Source organism: Saimiri boliviensis, chromosome 9, assembly GCF_048565385.1.
Source record: "Saimiri boliviensis isolate mSaiBol1 chromosome 9, mSaiBol1.pri, whole genome shotgun sequence".
Taxonomy (NCBI): domain Eukaryota; kingdom Metazoa; phylum Chordata; class Mammalia; order Primates; family Cebidae; genus Saimiri; species Saimiri boliviensis.
Window position 1 is genome coordinate 51710020 of NC_133457.1, and position 25250 is coordinate 51735269.

The following is a 25250-nucleotide window of genomic DNA, read 5'->3' on the forward strand; positions in this document are numbered from 1 at the left end:
GACTGAATTCTGTCTCAGAATATATAGTTTTAAACAAGTAGGACTCAGATCACTTTATTACATTTGGTATTAAAGTCACCTGTGTGTATGTTTATCCATAACCCTCAACAATAACTGATTAAGACCAGGCGCAGTGGCTCAGCCCTGTAATTCCAACACTTTGGGAAGCCGAGGTGGGAGGATCACGAAGTCAGGAGATCAAGACCATCTTGGCCAACATGGTGAAACCCTGTCTCTACTAAAAATACAAAAATTAGCCGTGCATGGTGGTGGGCACCTGTAATCCCAGCTACTCAGGAAGCTAAGGCAGAACTGCTTGAACCCAGGAGGCAGAGGTTGCAGTGAGCTGAGATCATGCTGCTGCACTCCAAACCAGGTGACATAGCAAGACCCCGTATCAAACAAACAAACAACAACAAAAAACTAATAAAATGTATTAGGAGAAATTTTTTAATTGATATTTTTTAGAATACTTATTTTAAATTATTCTATACCTTAACCCTTTAACTTAAAAGTTCTTAAAACCCAACGGCTTCATTTTATGGGAACTCTTGCCCTTTAGCTCGTGAAAAGAAAATGAAACCTTTAACTTAAAAGTTCTTAAAACCCAAAGGCTTCATTTTATGGGAACTCTTGCCCTTTAGCTCATGAAAAGAAAATGAAACATATTTATTTATTCCTAAATGAAAATAGCATACATTTTAACTGAAAACCTAGTATCATCTAAAAACAAAATTATCTTTAAAAGTACTGAAGACTGGAGACCCAAGCTAAAAATCAATCACAGTCATGCTCTGCTTAACGAGGAGGACACATTATTTGACATTGGGGATATGTTCTGAGAAATGCCTGTCTACAGTCTACTGACACCAGAGACACAAAATTTCCTGGAGCTAAGAGAATTAAATTATCATTACCAAAATATATTCATATCATCAGTACATTAAAATGCTTCAGAAGATACTTTAGAAATGGATTCTTGCTGGGAGGAGGGGAGAAAAAAAATCACATGATTCTGCAGTATCCACAAATGCCTGACTGAATCCACCAGAGGTCTATTCAACCTTTCTAATTCAATTAAACTCTTAAACTACAAAGCTCGCTACATTGGCTTATATCATCTTTTGACTTTCAACATAGCAATAACAACAAAGGGCCATGTAGGGCTATTTGCTAATTTAAAAAAAACAAAAACAAAAACAAAAAACAAAAGCAAACCAAACAAAACTTTGCTACCCAGGCTGGAGTGCAGTGGCACAATCTTGGCTCACTGCAACCTCCACCTCCTAGGTTCAAGAGATCCTCCTACCTCAGCCTCCTAAGTAGTGGGGACTACACACCTGGCTAATGTTTTTAATTTTAATTTTTGTAGAGATGGGTTTTCACCACGTTGTCCAAGCTGGACTTGCTGGGTTCAAGTGATCCGCCCACCTCAGCCTCCCCAAAGTGCTGGGATTACAGGCATTAGCCACCATGCCTGGCCTCTGTTAATCTTTTCATTGAGATTCACTAACATGAAAACCAAATCAAGTGCTCTAATTTGTTATGTTGAAAAACAAAACAGTGTTTAAATAGCTTTCAGTCATGATTTACAAAATCATATCAAGTTATTCTTTCTCAAATATGAGATTTAACGTTGTTGAACCAATACTGTAACTTCACCAAAAAATGTCCTGAAATTTTTTTTAAAGTCACATGCAGATCTCCATACTACAGTAAGCTCATAATTTGCAATGCAACATAGTTTAACTGACATATCTACTCTCTGTTGCAGTTTCAAAGGCTTATAGTTTATGACCTATACAGTGACTTTCCTCTTCTCTTGGCTAATATCTTACTCCGTACTTAATGATCGTCTATCCAGTTATACATATGAAGTTTTGCTTTTTTCGATAAAAGGACCTGATTTTGTATTTAAACTTTTTATAAAACAGGACCATTCTAGTTTATGCTATTTTACTACTTAACAAAGTTATCTCTAGGTAACTCCCCATTCTTCAACAACTGAAAGTTAAGCAGTTCTGATACTTAATGTTATCTTTCAACAAGGTATATTCACTGACTAGGTAAAACGGTCCACTGTGATGTGGGCTTTCTACAAAGAAGCTCCTCATATTTAAGGGTGGAGCTCTAACTCAGCTAGTAGATTAGTTGTAGACTATGATGAAGACTCATTATTCATCTTTAATTTGGTTCTGTTTTTTCCTGCTAGTATGTTATACATGTTCACAATCTTATTTGTCTTCAAGAGAGGGTCTCACTGTGTACTGAACTCCTAGGCTCAAGGAATCTTCCCGCCTCAGCCTCCCAAGCAATTAGTACTACAGGTGCCTTGCACTATGCCTGGTATATGTTCACAACATTTATTGAGAAAAATCAAACATAATATAGCCAGAAAAATGATAATACTCTGGTTGGCTTGTAGTCAAAGCTACAATTTTTGTCAATTATTTTATGTTCCTCCAATTAAATATTTTGGATTTAATGCTATTTCAGCCTCTACCTTTTCCTTCCCTAAAATTAATAGGCTACCTTTGGTTGTTTATACTCTGTGGCCATCTTTCTACCTGCCTATTTTGGTCTGGTAGTGGTCTCTGTGCAACACAGTAATGACTGTGATGTGTATTAAAAAAAAAAATGGGCGCGGTGGCTCAAGCCTGTAATCCCAGCACTTTGGGAGGCCGAGGCGGGTGGAACACAAGGTCAAGAGATCGAGACCCCGTCTCTACTAAGAATACAAAAAATCAGCTGGGCATCGTGGCGCATGCCTGTAATCCCAGCTACTCAGGAGGCTGAGGCGGGAGAATTGCCTGAACCCAGGAGGCGGAGGTTGCGGTGAGCCGAGATCGCGCCATTGCACTCCAGCCTGGGTAACGAGCAAAACTCTGTCTCAAAAAAAAAAAAAAATGAAGAATTGGTCAACTCTCTTTTTCTAAATATCATTTCATTCCCTTTTTCTATCCATATTATATTAAACAAGATTACTTAAAAACAGATAATGTTAAAAGTAATTCACTCGTTATTCTCTTGACCACATACAATTTATTTTCAGACAGTGCCGAAGTTCCAGAAAGAAGTCAGTCAGGAAGAATAATATTTCTATCTGGAGAAAAGGAAGCTTTATCAAATCACACTACACATATCCCCATAAGATCAGTACTATGCTGAGATAAAGTAAAAAAATGTTGGGTGATCTGTACCCTTCAAACTATAGAAACAGATTTTAGTATTTTAAGTAGCAATCATGTTTGCTAGAATGTGTTATCACTCACATTCTCTTGCCTGAGTCACGAATTTTAGCCCCCCTCTCTCTTCTCTATTAGTTTGAGCTGTCTTCTCAGTTTTTTCCCCCCTTTCTCTTCTTTGAGGACAATTATCTTATTTTTCAAGTTGCTTTACACTGGGGTTCATAACAACTAACCACGTAAGTGCCAATTGATCTACAACGCATCAGACATCGAATTTTATAATTCTGACTTAATTCTCACATCAACCTGGCAAGAGGGACAGTGTTATCTTATCTTTACAGACGATGAAATTGAGGCTTGTCCAGGCACAGGCAGAAAGGAACCATACTAGAAAATGTCCAAGCACATTAAAACTTGTCCAAGCACAGGCAGAAAGGAACCATACTAGAAAATGTCAGAATCAGGATTTCAACCTATTACTGTCCAACTCCAAAGCCCACGCTCTTTCTACTATATCATTCCTTCATACAAACATTTCTTTATGCCTAGCTGACAGCTAATTAGGTCTTAGACAGGTAGTTTTTCAAAAAACACTAAGGCTATCAAACTACATTTTAGCTTCTTGGTTGTAATTCTGTCTTTCCGATTTTTCTTTTATCATTTATTTGATATTTTATCAATTTTTGAGAAACTACAGTGTTCTTTGGTAAGTAAAAAATTTCTCAAAGTGACAACATTTGAATCAGCTACTTAGATAGAACTCTACAAGTCTATCACACAGAATCCTTGATTACTAAATTTAGCTTTCTCCTAAACATAGTAGCAGTAATAGCATCATATTTTATAATTATTTATTGAACACTTAAGTCTAACATTCTCAACCATTTATTGAGAAATTTTAAGTAACATTTAGAATTATCTACATCCAGAGCTATCTGGCTATGTATGGAGACTATCTGTCTAAGGAAGAATGTTAAGCTAAACGTGCCCCCTTGACTACTTTGTGAGTGTAGGTACAACCCAAACTGATTTATTTAATGTATGAATTTAATAAGCCATTTTTCCTGGTAATAATTAAACTAGTCTTAAAAGGAGTGATTAAGGGCCGGGCGCGGTGGCTCAAGCCTGTAATCCCAGCACTTTGGGAGGCCGAGGTGGGTGGATCACGAGGTCGAGAGATCGAGATCATCCTGGTCAACATGGTGAAACCCCGTCTCTACTAAAAATACAAAAAAGTAGCTGGGCATGGTGGCGCTTGCCTGTAATCCCAGCTACTCAGGAGGCTGAGGCAGGAGAATTGCTTGAACCCAGGAGGCGGAGGTTGCGGTGAGCCGAGATCGCGCCATTGCACTTCAGCCTGGGTAACGAGCGAAACTCCGTCTCAAAAAAAAAAAAAAAAAAAAAAGGAGCGATTAAATAATTATAAAGTCTCCTACTTAGGAGGACAAAGGCAAAGTTAACAAAATGAGAAAGCCAGAAATATCGTTTTTTGTAAACCCAGACAATGTCAAAATAAGTGTCAAGTATCTCAGGAAGATCCTAACTAGCTTCTCACCATCCCTTCCAGCTAAACTTGAATAGTCAAGCAGTTTTAGAGCAATTTTATCTTACCTCTCTTTATAAATTCACAACTCCAAAGCATCCTTCCTACAATGCCTTTGGAGAGAGAGGCTTTAAGAACTACAGTCTGAAGAAACTTGTATAAACACAGCATCCTAGCCTTGCCACGGCTGAGCACAAGTTAAAGTACTATTTGGCTGACAACGTTTATGGGATCAGAGAAAAAGAAGAGGTGTCCCTCTTTAGGTGCCCTCACCATTACTCAAATGTATCTCGACCCTTTTTTGTATCCTTCTTCGCACAGACATAGTTCAGACCTGTGGATCCTTCACATTTCCCAACCCCGTGATGAGCCTTAGTCTAGTCCTTCCTCCTTAGAACTAATGTGCTTAGAGTATGATAATCTGAAACTCAAAAGGAAAGGGAATAAATCTTCTGAAATCTTATCCTATTTGCTCCTCTTAATTTTTTAAGAGCATAATTACTTCCGGTATATTGCTTTAAAATGTTTCCTCTCATTAAACATGAAATTTTGGAGGAAAAAAAGGCATTTAAGTTATTAAGAATCTGTTTAAATTTTGACAGCTCTCTAAATTTAAAACATCAATAGGAAAATCAATCTTGGTGACAGTTAATGAGTTAACCAAAAACAAAACAAAAAACCCTACTGATCTATTATTTCACTGTGTTCCAATTATGAAAAACCATCAATCTTATTCTCCTGCTTTTGTGGATACTAAAGAAGCAAAAGCATTCTCCAAAGAAAACGTTTTTTTTTAATGTGAAACAAGTGTTCTATAAAAAATGAAGCTAACCATGTCTGTTAACAACTATTGAAAAGACAATTCTTTACAGTAAAATACAAAACGTTATGAATGTCAGTCTTTCTAGAAAAAAGCCAAATGAAAGAAAAAAGGTATAATCCTGTATTTTCAAAATTAAAATATTTGGCAGATTAAAACATGAAAACAAACAACTTTTTGATAGACTCTTAAATACTACTTACATGACACCTTGTAGAACTTTCTGGGGATCAGGGTCAAATAGCCTGTCAACATAGTGGCGACTGCTAGCTGTTACTTCCTAGAAAGTGGGGGGGAAAAATTATGACATCTGAAGCCATGCAAATCACAAATTCACAGCATCACCCACAATATCAAGTGACTAGATAATTTAACTTAAGGTAGATGCATTAAAATTTCTATTAAATACTTAATTTTGCCTCCTTATGATATGAAATACTTAAGCAAATGACTTTTCTCTCTCGGGTATCAAAATAATGGGAAACTGTAGTGTTCAGTTCAAGATGTCAAAGATCAGTATTTTTCTTCTAAGAATGCCCAATTTCAAAAGTAAGAATGTCCATGGTATACTACACATTTTACTAAGTCTTGAAACTAGCAGGAGTGTTTAGAAAATCAACATAATTACAAAGCACATAACTGTTTATTCAAAAGAATCTTCAGGAAGATATTAAGTATATTTTTGGTAAATATTTTATTAAATTAGCCTGAAAAAAGCTCATGATAAAGATAAACAGTAAGAGAAGAAAGAAGACACTTAGTTCTCACTAAACACATAGCTAGACAGTGGGACCTTTGTGGTGAGCTCTGCAAGTTTTGCCAACAGAAGACCTAGGCGTATACATTAGCATATATACTTAACAGCAAGCTAAGTTTATTCATTAACTGCTGGATGTCACATATGTGTGATTAATAGACAGGAATGTTACTTCTGTAATTTAGCACACACTGAAGGACAAAAATCTGGCTCTCAGCCAGGGAGAAGAGTAAGGGCTTCAAGAAATAGTCTGTAAGGGGTAGCCTAGGTAAAAGAGAAAACCCTTAGACTAACATAGAGGAGCTGCACTGCTAGGGGCAGAAGTATAAAGAAAGAAAGAAAGAAATTGTCACACTTTCTGTGAAGGAAAACAATTACAAATTAAGGTGATTTGTAGGCCACCAAGCTGTCTCAACTGAACTGGATAAGGGCGGGTAAAATTAGAAAGAATACAAAGGGGAAACACTTACCTCCTTTTCATTTGTATTGTGGAGTCTGTTCTATTATGTTATTTCTCGTAATACTTATTTTGGAGGATAACCCTTTTTTAATATTTAATTTTTGATGCTTAACATTATTTAAAACAAATAATCCGTATTTAAGAATCAGAGAAAAAGTTTCGTCCCCTGCTTGTTTTTTCCGATGCCTGCTAAAATATCTTTATATACTACTCCCCCACACCATTAGCAATAAATTATTATAGGGAAGAAGAAATAACTTTTCCAATTTACTCTGAACTCCAAATCAGTAAAGGAGTTAATCACCAAGGTACAGTGCCAGCTTAAACTTTTAAGCCACCAAAAATTAACTCTGGAGAACTACACAAACTCTAGTTTTCTGATAATATAGTTAACTAAGTAAACATATATTTTCTTTTTTTCCAAGATGAAGTCTCACTCTGTCGTCCAGGCTGGAGTGCAGTGGTGCTATCTTGGCTCACTGCAACCTCCATCTCCTGGGTTCAAGCAATTCTCCTGCCTCAGCTTCCCAAGTAGCTGGGATTATAGGTGCACACCACCAAACCCAGCTAATTTTTGTATTTTTGGTAGAGACAAGGTTTCACCATGTTGGCCAGGCTTGTCTCCAACTCCTGGGTTCAAAGAATCCTTCCATCTCAGCCTCCCAAGTAACTTAACTACAGATGTATGCCACTACATCCAGCTCAAATGCTTGCTTTTAGCATGCACTTCATTTGTAAAGAATAAACAGTGGAACAAAGAAGCAAAAGTGATTAAAATTCTTGTGCTCACGAGGGTACCATTAAAGCACCGGCTAACAGAATCTGTTTTCCTCAAAATAAGAGGATCACAGAGTTAGAAGCACTCTCAACAATAATCTGCCCACTCCCTCGGTTTACAAATTGAGGCTTCTCATGATCGTTACCCATTTGTCAGATCATCAAATGTAAAATAAAGACACAAATAGCTGTACAAACATATCGAGAAACAATATATGAAGAGCAAAAGCTAGAGCAGAACTGAAAAAAGCATTACTATAATACAAACAGGTAAGTTTTGTCACTCCATTTAACTACAGATTTTCTGGGCTTTCTAACATAGTAAGTTCTTCTAAGTACCTAAGACCTTCCTATCCAGAGATTGATTTTGATTTTCCTGTTTTCTCTACCTTTACTCTCTATAGCTCCAAATCTCTCACCTGTCAATGACGTGTATCTTAACATAAAATTCCCTTATTAATAGCAACTCTCTTTACTGCTCTGTGGCAGGTTCATTCAATATAACATGCACTGAGTACCTAAACAAGGCACTGAGGAAAGCATTACAAATAAATTTATCTTTAATAAAGAAAAATTTAGTAACACACAGTCCCTGTTCTCAAGAATTCATATTGTTACCGTGTTCACATGATTATTTCCCTATTAGAATATAAGAATTACGGTATACACAACAAAAAGGCAGCACTAAGGAGGGCGTTTGTAAACTGGGAGAATCAGGGAAGGCTTCTTTCTGGAGTTGGCTTTGGAAAATGAGTAAGAGCGTACCAGAACGGACAAGCAAAGAGAGAAAGAGTCAATGTCACAATCATAGCCATGCGACATGTGAAGCCAACACAAGTAAATGATCAGCAAGTATACTAGTTGCTGGCACTGAAAACAGGATAGAGAGGCAACCACAGAATGTAAAACACAAAACGCTAACCAATAAGTGGCTCATAATTGGAGATTTCACACTGCCTTTTGGTCAAAGTTATACGCTAAATGCCAAAGAAGGTCTAAGAGGACATTAAAGCAGAGCCTTGCATTTAGGAAACTTACAATCTATAAAGGGTTGTCATGTACACACAAAAATAATCCTATAAGCTGCTCAGACAGCAAGCAAGCTGAAGGGATATGATCACTTATTCAACATTATTTTACTCTATACTTTCACCTAATGTATTCATTCATCTGTATAGGACAATTCTGGTATTTCACTGCTTTCCCTTTTAGATCAGGTCACCTCTCCCCTCCCAGTCCTCTTCTCTCTCCTTTCAGAAGGCAGGCTAGAAATGTAAGAGCTAGGAAGAGAAGGCAATTTGTACAGATACTAAAATGGGTTGATAAGAGAAAGAACATCTAAAAAGGTGACATTTGGGATGGGCACAGTGGCTCACCCCTGTAATCCCAACACTTTAGGAGGTTGAGGCAGGTGGATCATGAGGTCAAGAGTTCAAGACCAAGCTGGGCAATATGATGAAACCCCATCTCTACTAAAAATACAAAAAAAAAAAAAGAAAAAAAAAAATTAGCTGGGTGTGGTGGCACATACCTGTAGTCCCAGCTACTCAGGAAGCTGAGGCAGAAGAATCGCTTGAATTTGGGAGGTGGAGGTTGCAGTGAGCTGAGATCATGCCACCATACACTAGCCTGGGTGACAGAGTGAGATTTTGTCTCAAAAAAAGAAAAAAGAAAAGTCATACTTGAACAAAGTCTTGAAGAAGGTGAAGGAGCAGAGACTATGCACTCATCTAAGGGTAGAGTTTTTTTTTAGGCAAAAAGAACAGCAAATATAAATGTCCTAAAATGGGAAGTATCTGCCATAATCAAAGACTAGGAGGCCATTATAGCTGTAGCAGAATGAGCAAAGGAGAAATCAGCAGGAGATGAGGTCAGAGAACAGGGGCCAGATGGTAAAGAGCTGCTGCCCAGTAAGCCAGCCACTAGCCTCATATGGCATTTGAAATTTGAAATGTGACTACGAAGTAAATTTTGTTAATGTTTTAAACTTTAAAATTAAGAAATCAATACGGGATTCAGTTAGTTCAAAACTTTTAAGAATGATTGGGAACTACTTGGGTATGAGTCTATATTTTCAATTATAAATGTCATGACACCTAAGTATGAATCAAGTATTTCATGCTAAAAACTTAGCATCCAAATTGTATAAACTACACACCAGATATTCAAGAGTTGCCATTTTTGAAACTAATTTCATTAATAACTTACTACACAGATTATATGCTGAAATAATATTTTGCTTTACTGGTTTAAATAACATTAAAATCAACTTCACTTGTTTCCTTTATACTTTGGACAGCTAGTGGCTGCTAGAAAATTTTAAATTATATATGTGCCTTGCATTTTTCCACTGGTATAGAGCTTTGTTGGTCATTGTTAGGATTTTGATTTTTATGCTTCAAGAAGGGAAGCCATTAGAGGGTTTTGGGAAATAGAGACATGAACTGACTTATGTGTGTACTTACGTTTTATTTTTAGTAGAGATGAGGTCTGAACTTTGTTGCCCAGGCTGATATCAAATTCCTGGGCTGAAGTGATCCTCCCACCTTGGCCTCCCAAAGTACTGGGATTAGAGGCGTAAGCCACAATACCCAGCCCTGACTTATATTTTTAAAGAATCACGGCTGGGCATGGTGGCTCATGCCTATAATCCTAGCACTTTGGGAGGCCGAGGTGGGTGGATCACCTGAGGTCAGGAGTTCAAGACCAGCCTGGCCATCATGGTGAAACCCCATGTTTAAAAATAAAAAAAAAATTAAAATTAAAAAAAAGAAGAAAAAAAAAATCACTCCGATTGCAATTTAGGAACAGACGTGTGGAGAAGGAGACGGGACACAAGCCAAAAGTAGGGAGACTAGGAAGGAAGTTATTTCCATCATCAGAAATGCGATTATTTCATAGACAATGGTAGCATGGACTAGACCAAACATCATGGAAGATGTACTCGGATTCCAGATAAATGCTGAAATTATAAAATGGATATGCTGTTAGGCTCGATGTGGGGTATGAGAGAAGAAAGGAGCCAAGGATAACACTTATTTCTCCGAGCACATAAAAAGACTGAGACTGAGTTGCCAGTTAATGAGATGAGGAAGACTGTAGGAGATTTGGATTTGAGTGGGAAGATCAAAAGTTCAGTTGTGCACATGTTAGAATTGAGAATCCTATTAGACATCCAAATGAGGATGTCAAGTTGGACATGTAAGCCTAGAGTTTAGGAAAAAGTTGTGGGCTAGACATGTAAATCAGAAGTTGTCGGCATATTATGAAATTAATTAACTAAGACAGTGATCCTGGATACCGCAAGACCTGAAGACTATGCTCTGCAGTAGTCAAACAAGCAGCCAGTGTAGAGTGAAGAAATCCAGAATGTTGAAGCAAGGGAATGTTTCAAAAGGGGAGTAACCAACTATGTCAAATCCTAGTGATGTGTAGCTAAGATGATAATTAAGATCTGACGTTTGGATTTAGGAACATGGAGGTGTTCACTGATCTTGACAGCAGCAATAAAGTAGGGCCAAAGCCCACTTGGTGAGGGTTTAAGAGAAAATGGGTGGGGGGGGGGGGCCTGAACGCGGTGGCTCATGTCTGTAATCCCAGCACTTTGGGAGGCAGAGGTAAACGGATTACCTGAGGTCAGGAGTTCGAGACCAGCCTGGTCAACATGGTGAAACCCCATCTCTACTAAAAATACAAAAATTAGCCGGGTGTGGCGGCACATGCCTCTAGTCCCAGCTACTCAGGAGGCTGATGCAGGATAATCGCTTGAACCTGGGAGGCAAAGGTTGCAATGAGCCAAGATAGTGCCACTGCACTCCAGCCTAGGTGACAGAGCAAGTTTTCATCTCAAAAAAGAGAGAGAGAGAGAGAGAGAACGGGAAAAGTGGAAACAGAAAAAGCAGGGAAAAGTGGAAACAGAAAAAGCAGAAAAAATAAGTATAGACAATTCTTTCAAGACTTTTCACTGTAAAGGGGAGTAAAAAAACAGCAGATAGAGGGAGAGGCAGAGTCAGGAGAGATTCTATTTTTTAAGATGGTATAAATTAGAGCTTGCTTATTCATTGCTGGAAATTTTTTGACAGAGAAGAAAATCTGATGCTGCATGAGGAGGGGGAGAAGTGAAACAATGTTCATGAACAGATGAGGGAGAATGGGACTTACCAGTCAAGTAGAGCATGTGTAAGTACAATAACAAGAGGGAAGTATAGCCGGGAGTAACGCCGGGTGCCTGTAATTCCAGTTACTCAGGAGGCTGAGGCATGAGAATTGCTTGAACCTGGGAGGCGGAGGTTGCAGTGAGCCAAGATCGCGCCACTGCACTCCAGCCTGGGGGGATATGGTGGTGAAAGCTTGTGAAAGTTCTCTTCAGATTCCTTCTACTTTGGGAAAATAAAAATAGATGAAGAAATGTGAGTGGTCTGAAGAAAGAGGAGAAGGAATAAGACACTGAATGGGCCAGGAAAATGTACTAGGACTGCCAGAGAGCACTAAGTGGCTTACTGAGGCTTGTGATTATAAATTTAACAGGAAACCCATCAGCATGGCTGTGTTTTTCACCAGCTACAATTAAATGTACAGAAGCAGCCACGAATAAGACAGCTGGGGAGAAGTTTGAAGTAAATTTATTCAGGAAAACAAAAAACAGCAACAGGTAAAGAGTTGCATTCCATTGTGGAAAAGTATTATGTGGAAGCAATTTTCCTTTTATTAAGGTGATTGTCTGTGATAGGCCCCAATGATCCCCACCTCCTGGTATGCATGCCCTTGTGCAATGCCTGGCCTTAAGTGAGGACTGGATCTAGTAAGTAGCAAATGGAATGCAGCAGAGGTAGTAAGATGCCATTTTAGAAACTTCCAAGTTCTCCCTGCCCCACTCCCTTTTTCTCTAACAGAAACTAGTTGTCAGGCTGTGGAGTTGCCCTGTGGAGAGGCCCACATGGCATAAAACTAAAACCTGCCAACAACCACATGAGTAAGCTTAGAATTGAATTCTCCCTGAACTGAGCCTTCAGATGACACTGTGGCTCTTCCTGACACCCTGACTGCAATCACATAAGAGATCTTGGGCCAGAGGAACCAACTAGGCCACACGTGTATTACTAACCTACAGAAACTGAGATATTAAATGTTTTTTTAATCAGCTAAGTTTTGGGGCAATTTGTTACACAGCAATAAATGACTTACAGGCCAGGAGAATTTTAAGAGTGAAAGAGAGCATCATTAATAACTGTCACAGAATAATATGCATAAAATAAGACTGTTGGAAACAATAAGCTGTATAATCACATCTTTGTCTTTAACAGTCCAAAAGAAAAGTGGAAAAACTTATAGATAGCTCAAGAAACTGGTCAGACGTCCTAAAAAGGCAAGCTAGAACAGGCTCTGATTGTCCCTCTGAATAAACTATCCAGGACTATGGTGAATTTAAACCATTGCCTTTTGAAAAAAAAAAATTCAGGAAAACCCCAGGCTTGTCATGAATAGGATTAAACTCAAAAAACAGGAAAAGTAAGTTTCAACAAGTTTTAGGGTAAAATTACAAGTTTATTAGACAATGAAGAATAAAAATGTGAAGGCGATTAGAAAAATACCAAACATTTTATTTCAATAGTCTTGCTCTGTGTATATTTTATTAAAATATACTGTTCTTTATTTCTAACCTATTCAAACATCATGTAGTAGAAATAACAAATAATTTGGCATTTGAAGACTTAGGTATGAATTTTGTTTCACCACTTACTAGCTATGCAACTTTGGAAAAAAGTAAAATTTGAGACCGTTTCTTCAATTATAAAATGATTATGTTATCATGTCTCAGAGTGTGACTTAAGTAAGATATCACACAGAAAACCCCTTGTAAACTGTAAAAGTATCCTGCAAATACAGCCTTTCAGAGTAATTCTATGTCTGTACAAAGAGGGTAATTTGCTTTGACAAGTGTACTAATAGCCCTCTCAGTTATTCATATTCACGGTTAAAGCTAACTTATTCAAAGATACCCAACCTCAACTGACAGCAGCTTACTTTCAAACTAAGCTAAATACTATATTTAGCAAAAAACAAATATACTTGTTTAGTATGTTCTAGTTTACAAAGCATTTTCCTATCTATGTATTCATTTAATTCATTTGTCTTTAGAAATTAAAACAGCATTACAATTCCCAATGAGGTATTCTGACCCCAGAAGAAACTAGTGTTTAAACCAGTGATTGCTAATCAAAATTTAATATGTCAATTAGTCCACAAACTGCTAAGAACTTCAAGATAAAACTTCATAATTCCGCACTGTGAGAGAAAATCCTGGTTTCGGGAGAGATGAAAGAAACACAAACACAAAAATAGGATGTTTGAACTCTACAAAAATTCAATTTTAAATGAAATTCAACTTGTATCATTAACTTACCAGGAATTATGCCAGGTGCTAGATGTAAATGCAGTTCCTTGCCCTCAGGGTTTCAGAGCACAGAAAGGAAACACCATGTAAACAAGAAAGTTGTAGGTGTAACCATACTAAAGTAATTTAGTGTAATCATAAAAGTAAACACAATGTAAAAAGAAAATTGAAGATATAATTGAAATTAGGAACAAGATGGAAAATGGCCGGGCGCGGTGGCTCAAGCCCGTAATCCCAGCACTTTGGGAGGCCGAGGCGGGTGGATCACGAGGTCAAGAGATCGAGACCATCCCGGTCAACATGGTGAAACCCCGTCTCTACTAAAAATACAAAAAATTAGCTGAGCATGGTGGCATGTGCCTGTAATCCCAGCTATTCAGGAGGCTGAGGCAGGAGAATTGCCTGAACCCGGGAGGCGGAGGTTGCGGTGAGCCGAGATCCGGGATCGCACTATTGCACTCCAGCCTGGTAACAAGAGTGAAACTGTCTCAAAACAAAAAAAAAAAAAAAGAAAAAGAAAAAAAAAAAAAAAGGAAAGGTTGTATTTTGTCCTGGCAGGAACTTTACCAAAAATCATTCATTTCAGAAAGTCACATAAAAATACCATTTATTGTATTTAAGTAAACATTACAATATATCTATATCAGTCTGCAGTGTAACTATCACATTCACAACCAAACTATGTATATTTATGAACATACCATTACGTTATTACTTCTGGTATAGTAGGACTTGAGTATTTACAGATTTAAATGATATTATAAATTAGTTTTACATCTTTCTCCTTTATTACAGCCACAGCATTACATCAACTTTTTAAAAGTTACATGTGAGGACAGTTAACTTATCTATTGAGTGTCACCTGAAGATAGCCAAGAAAGTGCCACAAAATATCTGTTATAAGAAGAGTGTATGAGTCTGATAGGGTTAAGAAACCACAAACTGAAACAACTCAACCGTCCAGACAATTGGGAGCCTAGAACCTCTTTCTATCCCTAAAACAATGTGAAACCAAAATTTGATTTTCTGATACCTCCAAAACCCTCAGTTCAAACAATACTTTGTTTTGTCACTGTAACAATTTACTAAAATGCCAAAAAGTACACTGCTCAGATCAGTCACAAATTCTCAATTATTCTGTTTTTTTTTTTTTTTGAGACAGAGTTTCACTCTTGTTGCCCAGGCTGTAAAGCAGTGGCGTGATCTCAGCTCACCGAAACTTCCGCCTCCTGGGTTCAAGTGATTCTCCTGCCTCAGCCTTGTAAGTAGCCGGGATTACAGGCATGCACCACCACGCCTGGCTAATTTTGTATTTTTAGTAGAGATGAAGTTTCTCCATGTTGGTCAGGTTGGTCTCCAACTCCTGACCTTAGGCGATCCGCCCGCCTCTGCCTCCCAAAGTGCTGGGATCACAGAAGTGAGCCACCACACTGGGACTCAATTATTCATTTTAGAGCCCAGTGACACTTAGTGTATTTGTACCTGTCCCTAGAGAGATTAGGACTGCCACAATCCAGAGTATTAGACACTAATACTTTCAAAGCAGCAGTTTACTAAACTGTCCTTGAATTTCAAATCACATGCCTTCCCCTTTGTTCTGGCTGCGTTCTCATGAAATGATGAAAGACACAAAACATTAAATACAACTGCCTAACTGCTGCCTGAAGAGCCAGAGTTAATTTCACTATTAGACAAAACTAACTGTTAGGCAATTCTTTCCTAATTTTGAGAGAAAAAAAATCTGCCTCTACTTGGAACAAAAAAGAAAAACACTATCAAGACAGACCTTTTATTTGCTGACAGCTATCATGTTCTTCTTACGTGCTCCAAAATTCCCACGTTCCAATTTTCTCCAAAAGGAGAAAGAAATTAGAAGAAAATGCCAAATACTACTCAAAATCCAAGATTTTGATGTAGGTCTTTTTGGTTTTGTTTTATTTTGCTTTGTTCTTTTTATACTGGTAAATTTCTAGCCCCATTAGGACTTGATCAGATTTAAAACATTCAATTTGTTTTAGACCCCTCATGTACTATTTTTGCAACCAATTTTATCCTTATTCATTCTTTGGTATGTCGAGTTTCACTGCATCCTTCCTCCCAAGGTTAATCAGAGCTCTGCATCTCTGTAGCTTCCAGAAACTTTAGAAACTTCAGAAACTTTATAAAATGTTACTTCACAGTGCATCTTGGCCTCATCAGTGTAGAAACGTAACATATACTATGGCAACTCAGATTCCCAGAATGAAATCTACTTTAATTTCACAAACAAAATCACAAAAAAACTAAAATATGTAATCTTTAAATTTAATATACTTGTATAAGAGGTAAGCCTGAACTCAGTAAAGACTAAAAATCAACCTTCACATGTTAAGAAAATGTATTAAAAATAAAAAGTAAATTAATCAGTGCTTATCAAATATGAAAATAAAGCTCTAGCCGGGCGCGGTGGCTCAAGCCTGTAATCCCAGCACTTTGGGAGGCCGAGGTGGGTGGATCACGAGGTCAAGAGATCGAGACCATCCTGGTCAACATGGTGAAACCCCGTCTCTACTAAAAATACAAAAAATTAGCTGGGCATGGTGGTGCGTGCCTGTAATCCCAGCTACTCAGGAGGCTGAGGCAGGAGAATTGCCTGAACCCAGGAGGCGGAGGTTGCGGTGAGTCGAGATCGCGCCATTGCACTCCAGCCTGAGTAACAAGAGCGAAACTCCGTCTCAAAAAATAAAAAATAAAAATAAAGCTCTAAAATATAATGCTGTACACACAATCTTGTTTTTAAAAAGTGGGAGTTTGGAGATCTGACTCTGATACTTTATGTTACAATGGGCAAGCCAGCCTCTCCAGTTTTCCTCAATAAAAAATGACAAGAATCAGCAGGGCGCGGTGGCTCACGCCTGTAATCCCAGCACTTTGGGAGGCTAAGGCAGGCAGATCACCTGAAGTAGGGAGTTTGAGACCAGCCTGACTAACATGGAAAAACCCCATCACCACATTAAAAAAAAAAAAAAAAGACAAGAATGAACTAAAGATTATCTGCAGGTTTCTTTCAGCAGAAGATTCCATGATTTTATATTTGAACGAAGAGGAATTTTTATTTTTCGTAACAAAAAAGCCAGGGCACAGTTAGATTAAAAGGCATATAAAGAACGCCGGGCGCAGTGGCTCAAGCCTGTAATCCCAGCACTTTGGGAGGCCGAGGCGGGTGGATCACGAGGTCAACAGATCGAGACCATCCTGGTCAACATGGTGAAACCCCGTCTCTACTAAAAATACAAAAAACTAGTTGGGCATGGTGGTGCGTGCCTGTAATCCCAGCTACTGAGGAGGCTGAGGCAGGAGAATTGCCTGAGCCCAGGAAGTGGAGGTTGCGGTGAGCTGAGATCGCGCCATTGCACTCCAGCCTGGGTAACAAGAGCGAAGCTCCGTCTCAAAAAAAAAAAGAAAAAAAAAAAGGGCATATGAAGAGCAGCCTTTACTTTACTTTTTGGGTAGTTTTTTATTTGTTTGGCTTTTGCCCCCCATCCCTAGAGACAGGGTTTTGCTATGCTGCCTAGGTTGGCCTCAAACTCACGGACTCAAGTGATCCTCTAGCCTCAGCCTCCTCTGGTTCTGTAATGAGTTTTTAATATGATAATGCATTCGTATTGCCCTTATAAACTATTAAATATTGCCATAAAATGCCTGGTGCTCATGAGGCTGAAAGTAATTTAGCATTCATGCTTTTAATCAAGTACTATCATGTTTACCCTTTTAAGAATAAACCGGCCGGGTGCGGTGGCTCACGCCTGTAATCCCAGCACTTTGGGAGGCCGAGGCGGGTGGATCACGAGGTCGAGAGATCGAGACCATCCTGGTCAACACGGTGAAACCCCGTCTCTACTAAAAATACAAAAAACTAGCTGGGTGTGGTGCCGCGTGCCTGTAATCCCAGCTACTTAGGAGGCTGAGGCAGGAGAATTGCCTGAGCCTAGGAGGCGGAGGTTGCGGTGAGCCGAGATCACGCCATTGCACTCCAGCCTGGGTAACAAGAGTGAAACTCCATCTCAAAAAAAAAAAAAAAGAATAAACCTTTTGGCCGGGCGCGGTGGCTCAAGCCTGTAATCCCAGCACTTTGGGAGGCTGAGGCATGTGGATCACAAGGTCAAGAGATCGAGACCATCTTGGTCAACAAGGTGAAACCCCGTCTCTACTAAAAATACAAAAAATTAGCTGGGCATGGTGGCTCATGCCTGTAATCCCAGCTACTCAGGAGGCTGAGACAGGAGAATTGCCTGAACCCAGGAGGCGGAGGTTGCGGTGAGCCGAGATCGTGCCATTGCACTCCAGCCTGGCTAACAAGAGCGAAACTCCATCTCAAAAAAAAAAAAAAAAAAAAGAATAAACCTTTTAAAGTATGGTTCAAATCATAAAGAGCTATCTGGGTCTAGAAGACCCTTTTAGTTTCTTCTCACTATTATATTCAATTCATTTACCCTTCACTGTAGATGAGAATGCCGAAACTGAGCATCAAGAAAAGATCCCTCCGGATAGAGTAAATGAGCTAAGAACACATGGTGTGAAACCGCATGTTCTGAAAGTCCAAGAGAGCAAGAACTATCTCTGGAAAGCAGATGCAAAGTTACAAAAATTGTGAGGAGTTTTACAAAGACTGAGATATCCTCTGGATTGGTTGAGGTTCATTCATATGCCTCCAAGACGATAAAATGTCCGAAGAAGTCCACTAGGATGTATTTAAATGTCAACTTCTCAATCCTGACTAACAACAAAGTGAGGCTATTCAGATATGGGTGAGGTGTTGTCCTGGCCCATAAGAATAGTTGAAATTATTATTCAAAATTGCTGTCATGTAATTACTTAGAGATCCTGGGTACCATATTTCATGGCACACCTTAGAAATAATATTGTCCAGACAGGCCAGATGCCTTCTTGATAAAAATGGCTTTATTTGCTTCAGATTCTTAGAGGCAGCAATAGCCTTGCCTTGGAGCTATCCATGGTGCTTGTCTCAGACTCAGTTCATCATTTGCAGCAGCTGGTTCATTCACCTTCCTATTACAGCACCACTCAAGATCTGTATGACCTGTCACCCACACTGTAGCCTGTGACAATCATGGTAATATCACATGTCACCTGGAATCTGTCTATTCCACTTTGCCTGTGCCCAGACCCACAATCACCTTACTTTGTAGTTTGTTTAGTTCTTCAGATAACCTAGCTTTTGCATCCCAGGCCTGCTACACAAAGCCCTTTCTGTGGACAAAGTACACCTTCTGGGAGATTACTGGTGTATTCTGGCTAAAAAATTATAGCTCTTCAGAAATAATTCTCACTCATAATAGCTCACATGAATTTTAATACTTTACTGTTACGATCTTTACCATTCCAAAATGATCTTAAATGACTTTAAATTTTGCTTTTTTTTTGAGATGGAGTTTTGCTCTTGTTGCCCAAGCTGGAGTGCAACGGCGTGATCTAGGCTCATTACAACCTCCGCCTCCTGGGTTCAAGCAATCCTCCTGCCTCAGCCTCCTGAGTAGCTGTGATTACAGGCATACGCCACCATACCTGGCTAATTTTTTGTATTTTTAGTAGAAATGGGGTTTCACCATGTTGGCCAGGCTGGTCTCAAACTCCCGACCTCAGGTGATCTGCCCACCTTGGCCTCCCAAAGTGCTGGGATTATAGGCGTGAGCCACCACGCCTGGCCTTTGCTGTTTTTTGACTTGCACTGGGAGAAGTAAGGAAGTTAACTCAGGAGTGATTTGTAGGTTTCAGGGAATCCAACAACCTCTAGAAATTATGCAACTATTCAGGCATATGCATGTTTTCCTGGGAAAGGAGGCGCTGACATTCTCATCCTTAAACAGCTAAGAACTAGAGATCGATACACTGGTGATGCCAAGGTAATGATCATTACCTCAGATTTAGGCACTCAACCTTTATATCCAACTGACTACAAATTTGGCATGTCCAAAATGAAACTCATTTCCTTACTTACTCCCCTAACATATTCCTCTCCTAATTCTCACCATCTCAGAAGATGATACCTCCTGGCCAAAAAGGCATTAAATCCTGTAAATCATGCTTGATCATGATGATCATCATGACTCTTCCCTTTTCCTTAGTCCCCCTTATCCCATAGTCCCCTCTATCCCACCATTAGCTTTCTGAAAGCCAAATAAATTCTTAAAACAACCCTAAAGCAAAAGAAGCATGTGTTCAATAATCACTTTCCAGGTGGTAAAGACCTCCCAATACTAACAGATCTTATGGGCTGGAAATTTCCCATTGAACCACAATTTTTTATTTTTAATATAAAGCATAACACTGTTTCATCATTCCTCCTTCCTCCAATACTTATATTATGAATATGCTAGAGAATGTACCTTTCATTCTTCTGAAATTATGGAATGTGGTCACAACAGTTTTCCTTCAACAAAATGACAAGTGGTGGGGGTGGGGGGGCTATTTCTAAAAAACTACTCTTATTTGGAATACCTTTAATTTCTATCTCAACAGTCCCAGCACTACTGTTCTTTGAAGGCAGTTGCTCTGCAATTTCCAGAGGATAACAAGAGCTTTGTTTTTTTCATGTAATACCATATCTTTACCTAACAGTCAACAGGACAGATGGTACTGCAAAAACAAATGCCAAATCAGAATTGAAAAACACACAAGTCAGAATCACTGACATTCCTGTCTGCTGACAGTAAGTATTTTAGAATTTAACGAGCAAGGAGGTGAGGTGATAAGAAGGCTAGGTCTCAAAAGTAAAATCTGAAGACCCTACATAAATGTGTTCCTGATTCTTGACAGAGTTTAAAAGGCTTCCTAAACATGCACTATATGAATTCAGGTGGCAGTCTTTCCTTAAACACACAGCAAGATGTTTAGAAACATACAATGAGCACCTCTCACTTTTCACACATTGCCACTAAAGATTAGAAGATTCACACTGGCCGAGTGCGGTGGCTCAAGCTTGTAATCCCAGCACTTTGGGAGGTCGAGGTGGGTGGATCACGAGGTCAAGAGATGGAGACCATCCTGGTCAACATGGTGAAACCCCGTTTCTACTAAAATTCCAAAAAACGAGCTGGGCATGGTGGCACATGCCTGTAATCCCAGCTACTCAGGAGGCTGAGGCAGGAGAATTGCCTGAACCCAGGAGGTGGAAGTTGCGATGAGCCGAGATCGCGCCATTGCACTCCAGCCTGGGTAACAAGAGTGAAACTCTGCCTCAAAAAAAAAAAAAAAAAGAAGATTCACATTGATGAATTTATTTTTTTTTACTTTTTTGAGACACAGTTTCACTCTTGTCTCCGAGGCTGGAATGCAATGGCACAATCTGGCTTACTGCAACCTCTGCCTCCTGGTTTGGTTTCAAGTGATTGTCCTGCCTCAGCCACAAGAGGAGCTGGGATTACAGGTGCTCGCCACCACACCTTGGCTAATGTTTTTTATTTTTTAGTAGAGACAGGGTTTCATCATGTTGGTCAGACTCGTCTTGAACTCCTAACTTCAGGTGATCCACCCACCTCAGCCTTCCAAAGTGCTGAGATTACAGGCATGAGCCACCGCACCCAGCAATTCAGTGATTATTTTAGGACCACTTGCTGACACACCCTATACTTATTAGTGCTTTGTAAACTAATAGCAAACTTTAAAATATGCTATACAGATTTTCTTTTGCATTTATTACCAAAAACCAAAGGAGGCCAAATTTATGTTTATAGGATAGTGGGTTCAACTTCACAGCAATATTTTTTCCTAATTATTGCTACTTATTAATGTAGGAGAATAAATCATTAAGTAGCTATAGGCAAGGCCAACACAGAAAACTGTATGCAAACAGTTATAACTGTAGAGAACAGAACAAAATAAAGGAATATCCAGATTTTGAATATCCTATACAGTTCTAATAGCTGCTTGTCAAAAAAAAAGATGTAATGGCACTGGGAAAGGATTGTAAAGAAGGCAACTAAAATTCAAAAAGTGCCTCAGCTGTCTATAATGGCCTACAAAGTGATTCAAAGACAAATTGTTAGGGCCGGGCGCGGTGGCTCAAGCCCGTAATCCCAGCACTTTGGGAGGCCAGGGCAGGTGGATCACGAGATCAAGAGATCGAGACCATCCTGGTCAACATGGTGAAACCCCGTCTCTACTAAAAATACAAAAAATTAGCTGGGCATGGTGGCGTGTGCCTGTAATCCAAGCTACTCTGGAGGCTGAGGCAGGAGAAATGCCTGAACCCAGGAGGCGGAGGTTGTGGTGAGCCGAGATCGCGCCATTGCACTCCAGCCTGGGTAACAAGAGTGAAACTCCGCCTCAAAAAAAAAAAAAAAAAAAAAAAAAGACAATTTGTTACCTACCTTTCTAACTATTACGAAGTGACCAAAATTAAATGCAATCATCCTTTTAACAGGGTCTTTCACAAAGCATAAGTTTTCATTTTGAAAAGGTCCAATTTATCATTTTTCCTTTTTTTTAATCAATCCCATCTTGAAACAATTATTGCATCACCAATTTATCAATTTTTTAATTAGTTATGCTTTTGGTGTTATGTCTAAAAGTTCTTCACCAAGCCCAAGGTTCTAGAGATTTTCTCCTGTTTGGTTCTAAAATTTCATTTTGTTTTATGATAAAATTTATGATTCATTTTCAGTTGACTTTTGCATAAGATATGAGATCAAGGTTCATCTTAAATTATGGTTAAGAGGATGAAAAGGCAGTTACACATTAGGAGAAAATATTTGCAAATACCTATCTCACAAAGGGCTCATATTTAAACCATATAAAGGGCTTTTGGCTGGGTGTGGTGGCTCATGCCTGTAACCTCAACACTTTGGGAGGCCAAGGTGGGCAGATCACCTGAGGTCAGGAGTTTGAGAGCCTGACCAACATGGCAAAACCCTACCTTTACTAAAAATACAACAACAACAACAAAAAATTAGCAGGGCATGGTGATGCACACCTGTAATCTCAGCTACTAGGGAGGCTGAGGCCTGAGAATTGCTTGAGCCTGGGAGGCAGAGGTTGCAGTGAATCAAGATCACGCCACTGCACTCCTTCCTGGGTGACAGGGCCCTGTCTCAAAAAATAAAATAAGCTGGGTGCAGCAGCTCATGCCTGCAATCCAAGCACTTTGGGAGGCTGAGGCAGACCAACTGCCTGAGGTCAGGAGTTCGAGACCAGCGTGACCAACATGGTGAAACCCTATCTCTACTAAAAACACAAAAATTAGCCAGGCGTGGTGGCGGGTGCCTATAATCCCATCTACTTGGGAGGCTGAGACAGGAGAATCGCTTGAACACAGCAGGTGGAGGTTGCAGTGAGCTGAGACTGGGCCATTGCACTCCAGCCTGGGCAATAAAAGCAAAACTCCATCTCTAAATAAACAAATAAAATAAAATAGAAATAAAATGTATAAGCCAAGCACGGTGGCTCAAGCCTGTAATCCCAGCACTTTGGGAGGCCGAGGCGGGTGGATCACGAGGTCGAGAGATCGAGACCATCCTCATCAACATGGTGAAACCCCGTCTCTACTAAAAATACAAAAAATTAGCTGGGCATGGTGGCACGTGCCTGTAATCCCAGCTACTCAGGAGGCTGAGGCAGGAGAATTGCCTGAACCCAGGAGGCGGAGGTTGCGGTGAGCCGAGATTGCGCCACTGCACTCCAGCCTGGGTAACAAGAGCGAAACTCCGTCTCAAAAAAAAAAAAAAAAAAGAAATAAAATGTATAAAGATATTTAACCAAAGAGAAAATACGGATGGCAAATAAGAAAAGATTTTCAGGCCGGATGCAGTGACTCATACCTGTAATCTTTGAAAGGCTGAGGCTTGAGGATCACTTACACTTAGGAGTTTGAGACCAGCCTGAGAAACATGGTAAAATCCCATCTCTACATGGCCAGGCATGGTCCACCTATAGTCCCAGCTACTTGAGAGGCTGAGGCAGAAGGATCGCTTGAGCCCAGGAGACAGAGGTTGCAGTGAACCGAGACCATGCCATGGCACTCCATCCTGGGTGACAGTGCAAGACTGTCTCAAAAGGATAAATAATAAAAAATATTTTCAACATTATTAATCATTATGGAAATGTAAATTAAGACCATGATGATTACTACACATCTACTAAAACAGCTAAAATTAAAAAAAATCAAATGTTAGTGAGGATGCAGAGAAACAATGTCTCATACTTTACTAGTAGAAATGTAAAATGGTACAGCCACTCTGGAAAAGCCTGTCAGTTCATTTTAAAACTAATTTACATACATTTACCTATGATTCAGCAATTGTACTCCTGAACATTTAGCTCAGAGATATGAAAGGTTATGTCCTCGCAAACCTGTACATAATTGTTCATACTAGGTTATAATAGCCAAAAACTAGAAGCAACCAAAATGCCCAAGAGGTGAATGGTTAAACAAGTTGTGGTACATCCAAGCCATGAAACAGTACTCAGCAATAAAAAGGAACAAACTACTGATGCATACAACAATGGGATGGATCTCAAAAGTATTATGCTAAGTGACAAAAAACAATCCCAAAAAGTCATATACTTTATGATTCCATTCACGTAACATTATAGAAAATGACAAAATTATAAAGATGGAGAACAGATTAGTGGTTGCCAGTGGTTAGGGATACCTGTTGGGGGGAGATGCTAGGTAGGGGGAACTATAAAGAAGGAATATGAGGGAGACATTTGTGGTGATGGAATATTTCTGTATCTTGACAGTGGTGGTAATGGTTACACAAATATATGTACGTAATAAAATGATACCGAGCTACATACTTATACCAATGTCAATTTCCTTGTTTTGATATTATATTATAATGATATAAGATGTTACCTATGAGGGAAACTGGATGAAATATACACAGGGACCTCTCTGTACTATCTTTGCAACTTCCTGTGAATCTATAATTATTTCAAAATAAACATTTTAAAAAATGAAATCAACATAATTCAAAAATATAGAAAACATGGGAGAAATTTATGAATTTGTTGAAAAGGGTGATGTTGTAATGTTAAATGCAAACCAAAGAGGCTTGGGATAGTCATGCTGCAGTCTAGAAAGAGAGCTGGAGAGTTTGTTCAACCCTCTAAAATAGATAGTTCAATCAAACATTTACTGAGTACCTAGTATTTGCAAGACAAAGTGTTAATTTGTTACTTAATGAATTTACTCTCTAAGACGACAAGACAGTGTATTATTAAAGACCTCTGCAAAAGCAGTTCCCTTTGCCTTGTATGCTCTTCCTCTGTCACTTTTTCTAGTTACTCCTTACTCATCCTTAAACTCTCT

General features: G+C 39.1%; 1 protein-coding gene across 12 annotated transcripts in view; it reads right to left on the minus strand.

The window, feature by feature from the left end:
* Positions 1-25250, minus strand: part of ARMC8 (armadillo repeat containing 8) — a 120256-nt gene that overhangs the window by 91145 nt on the left and 3861 nt on the right. For 7 of the 12 annotated variants that reach the window (XM_074405856.1, XM_039461799.2, XM_039461800.2 and 4 more), the window contains one exon: positions 5755-5831. The exons of 3 other annotated variants lie outside the window; for them this stretch is intronic. In XM_074405856.1, coding sequence (XP_074261957.1) covers positions 5755-5831 — 77 coding nt within the window. Of the gene's footprint in view, positions 1-5754; positions 5832-13948; positions 13992-25250 lie in introns of all 12 variants that reach the window. 2 more of the 12 variants (XM_074405857.1, XM_074405858.1) reach the window with 1 other exon arrangement.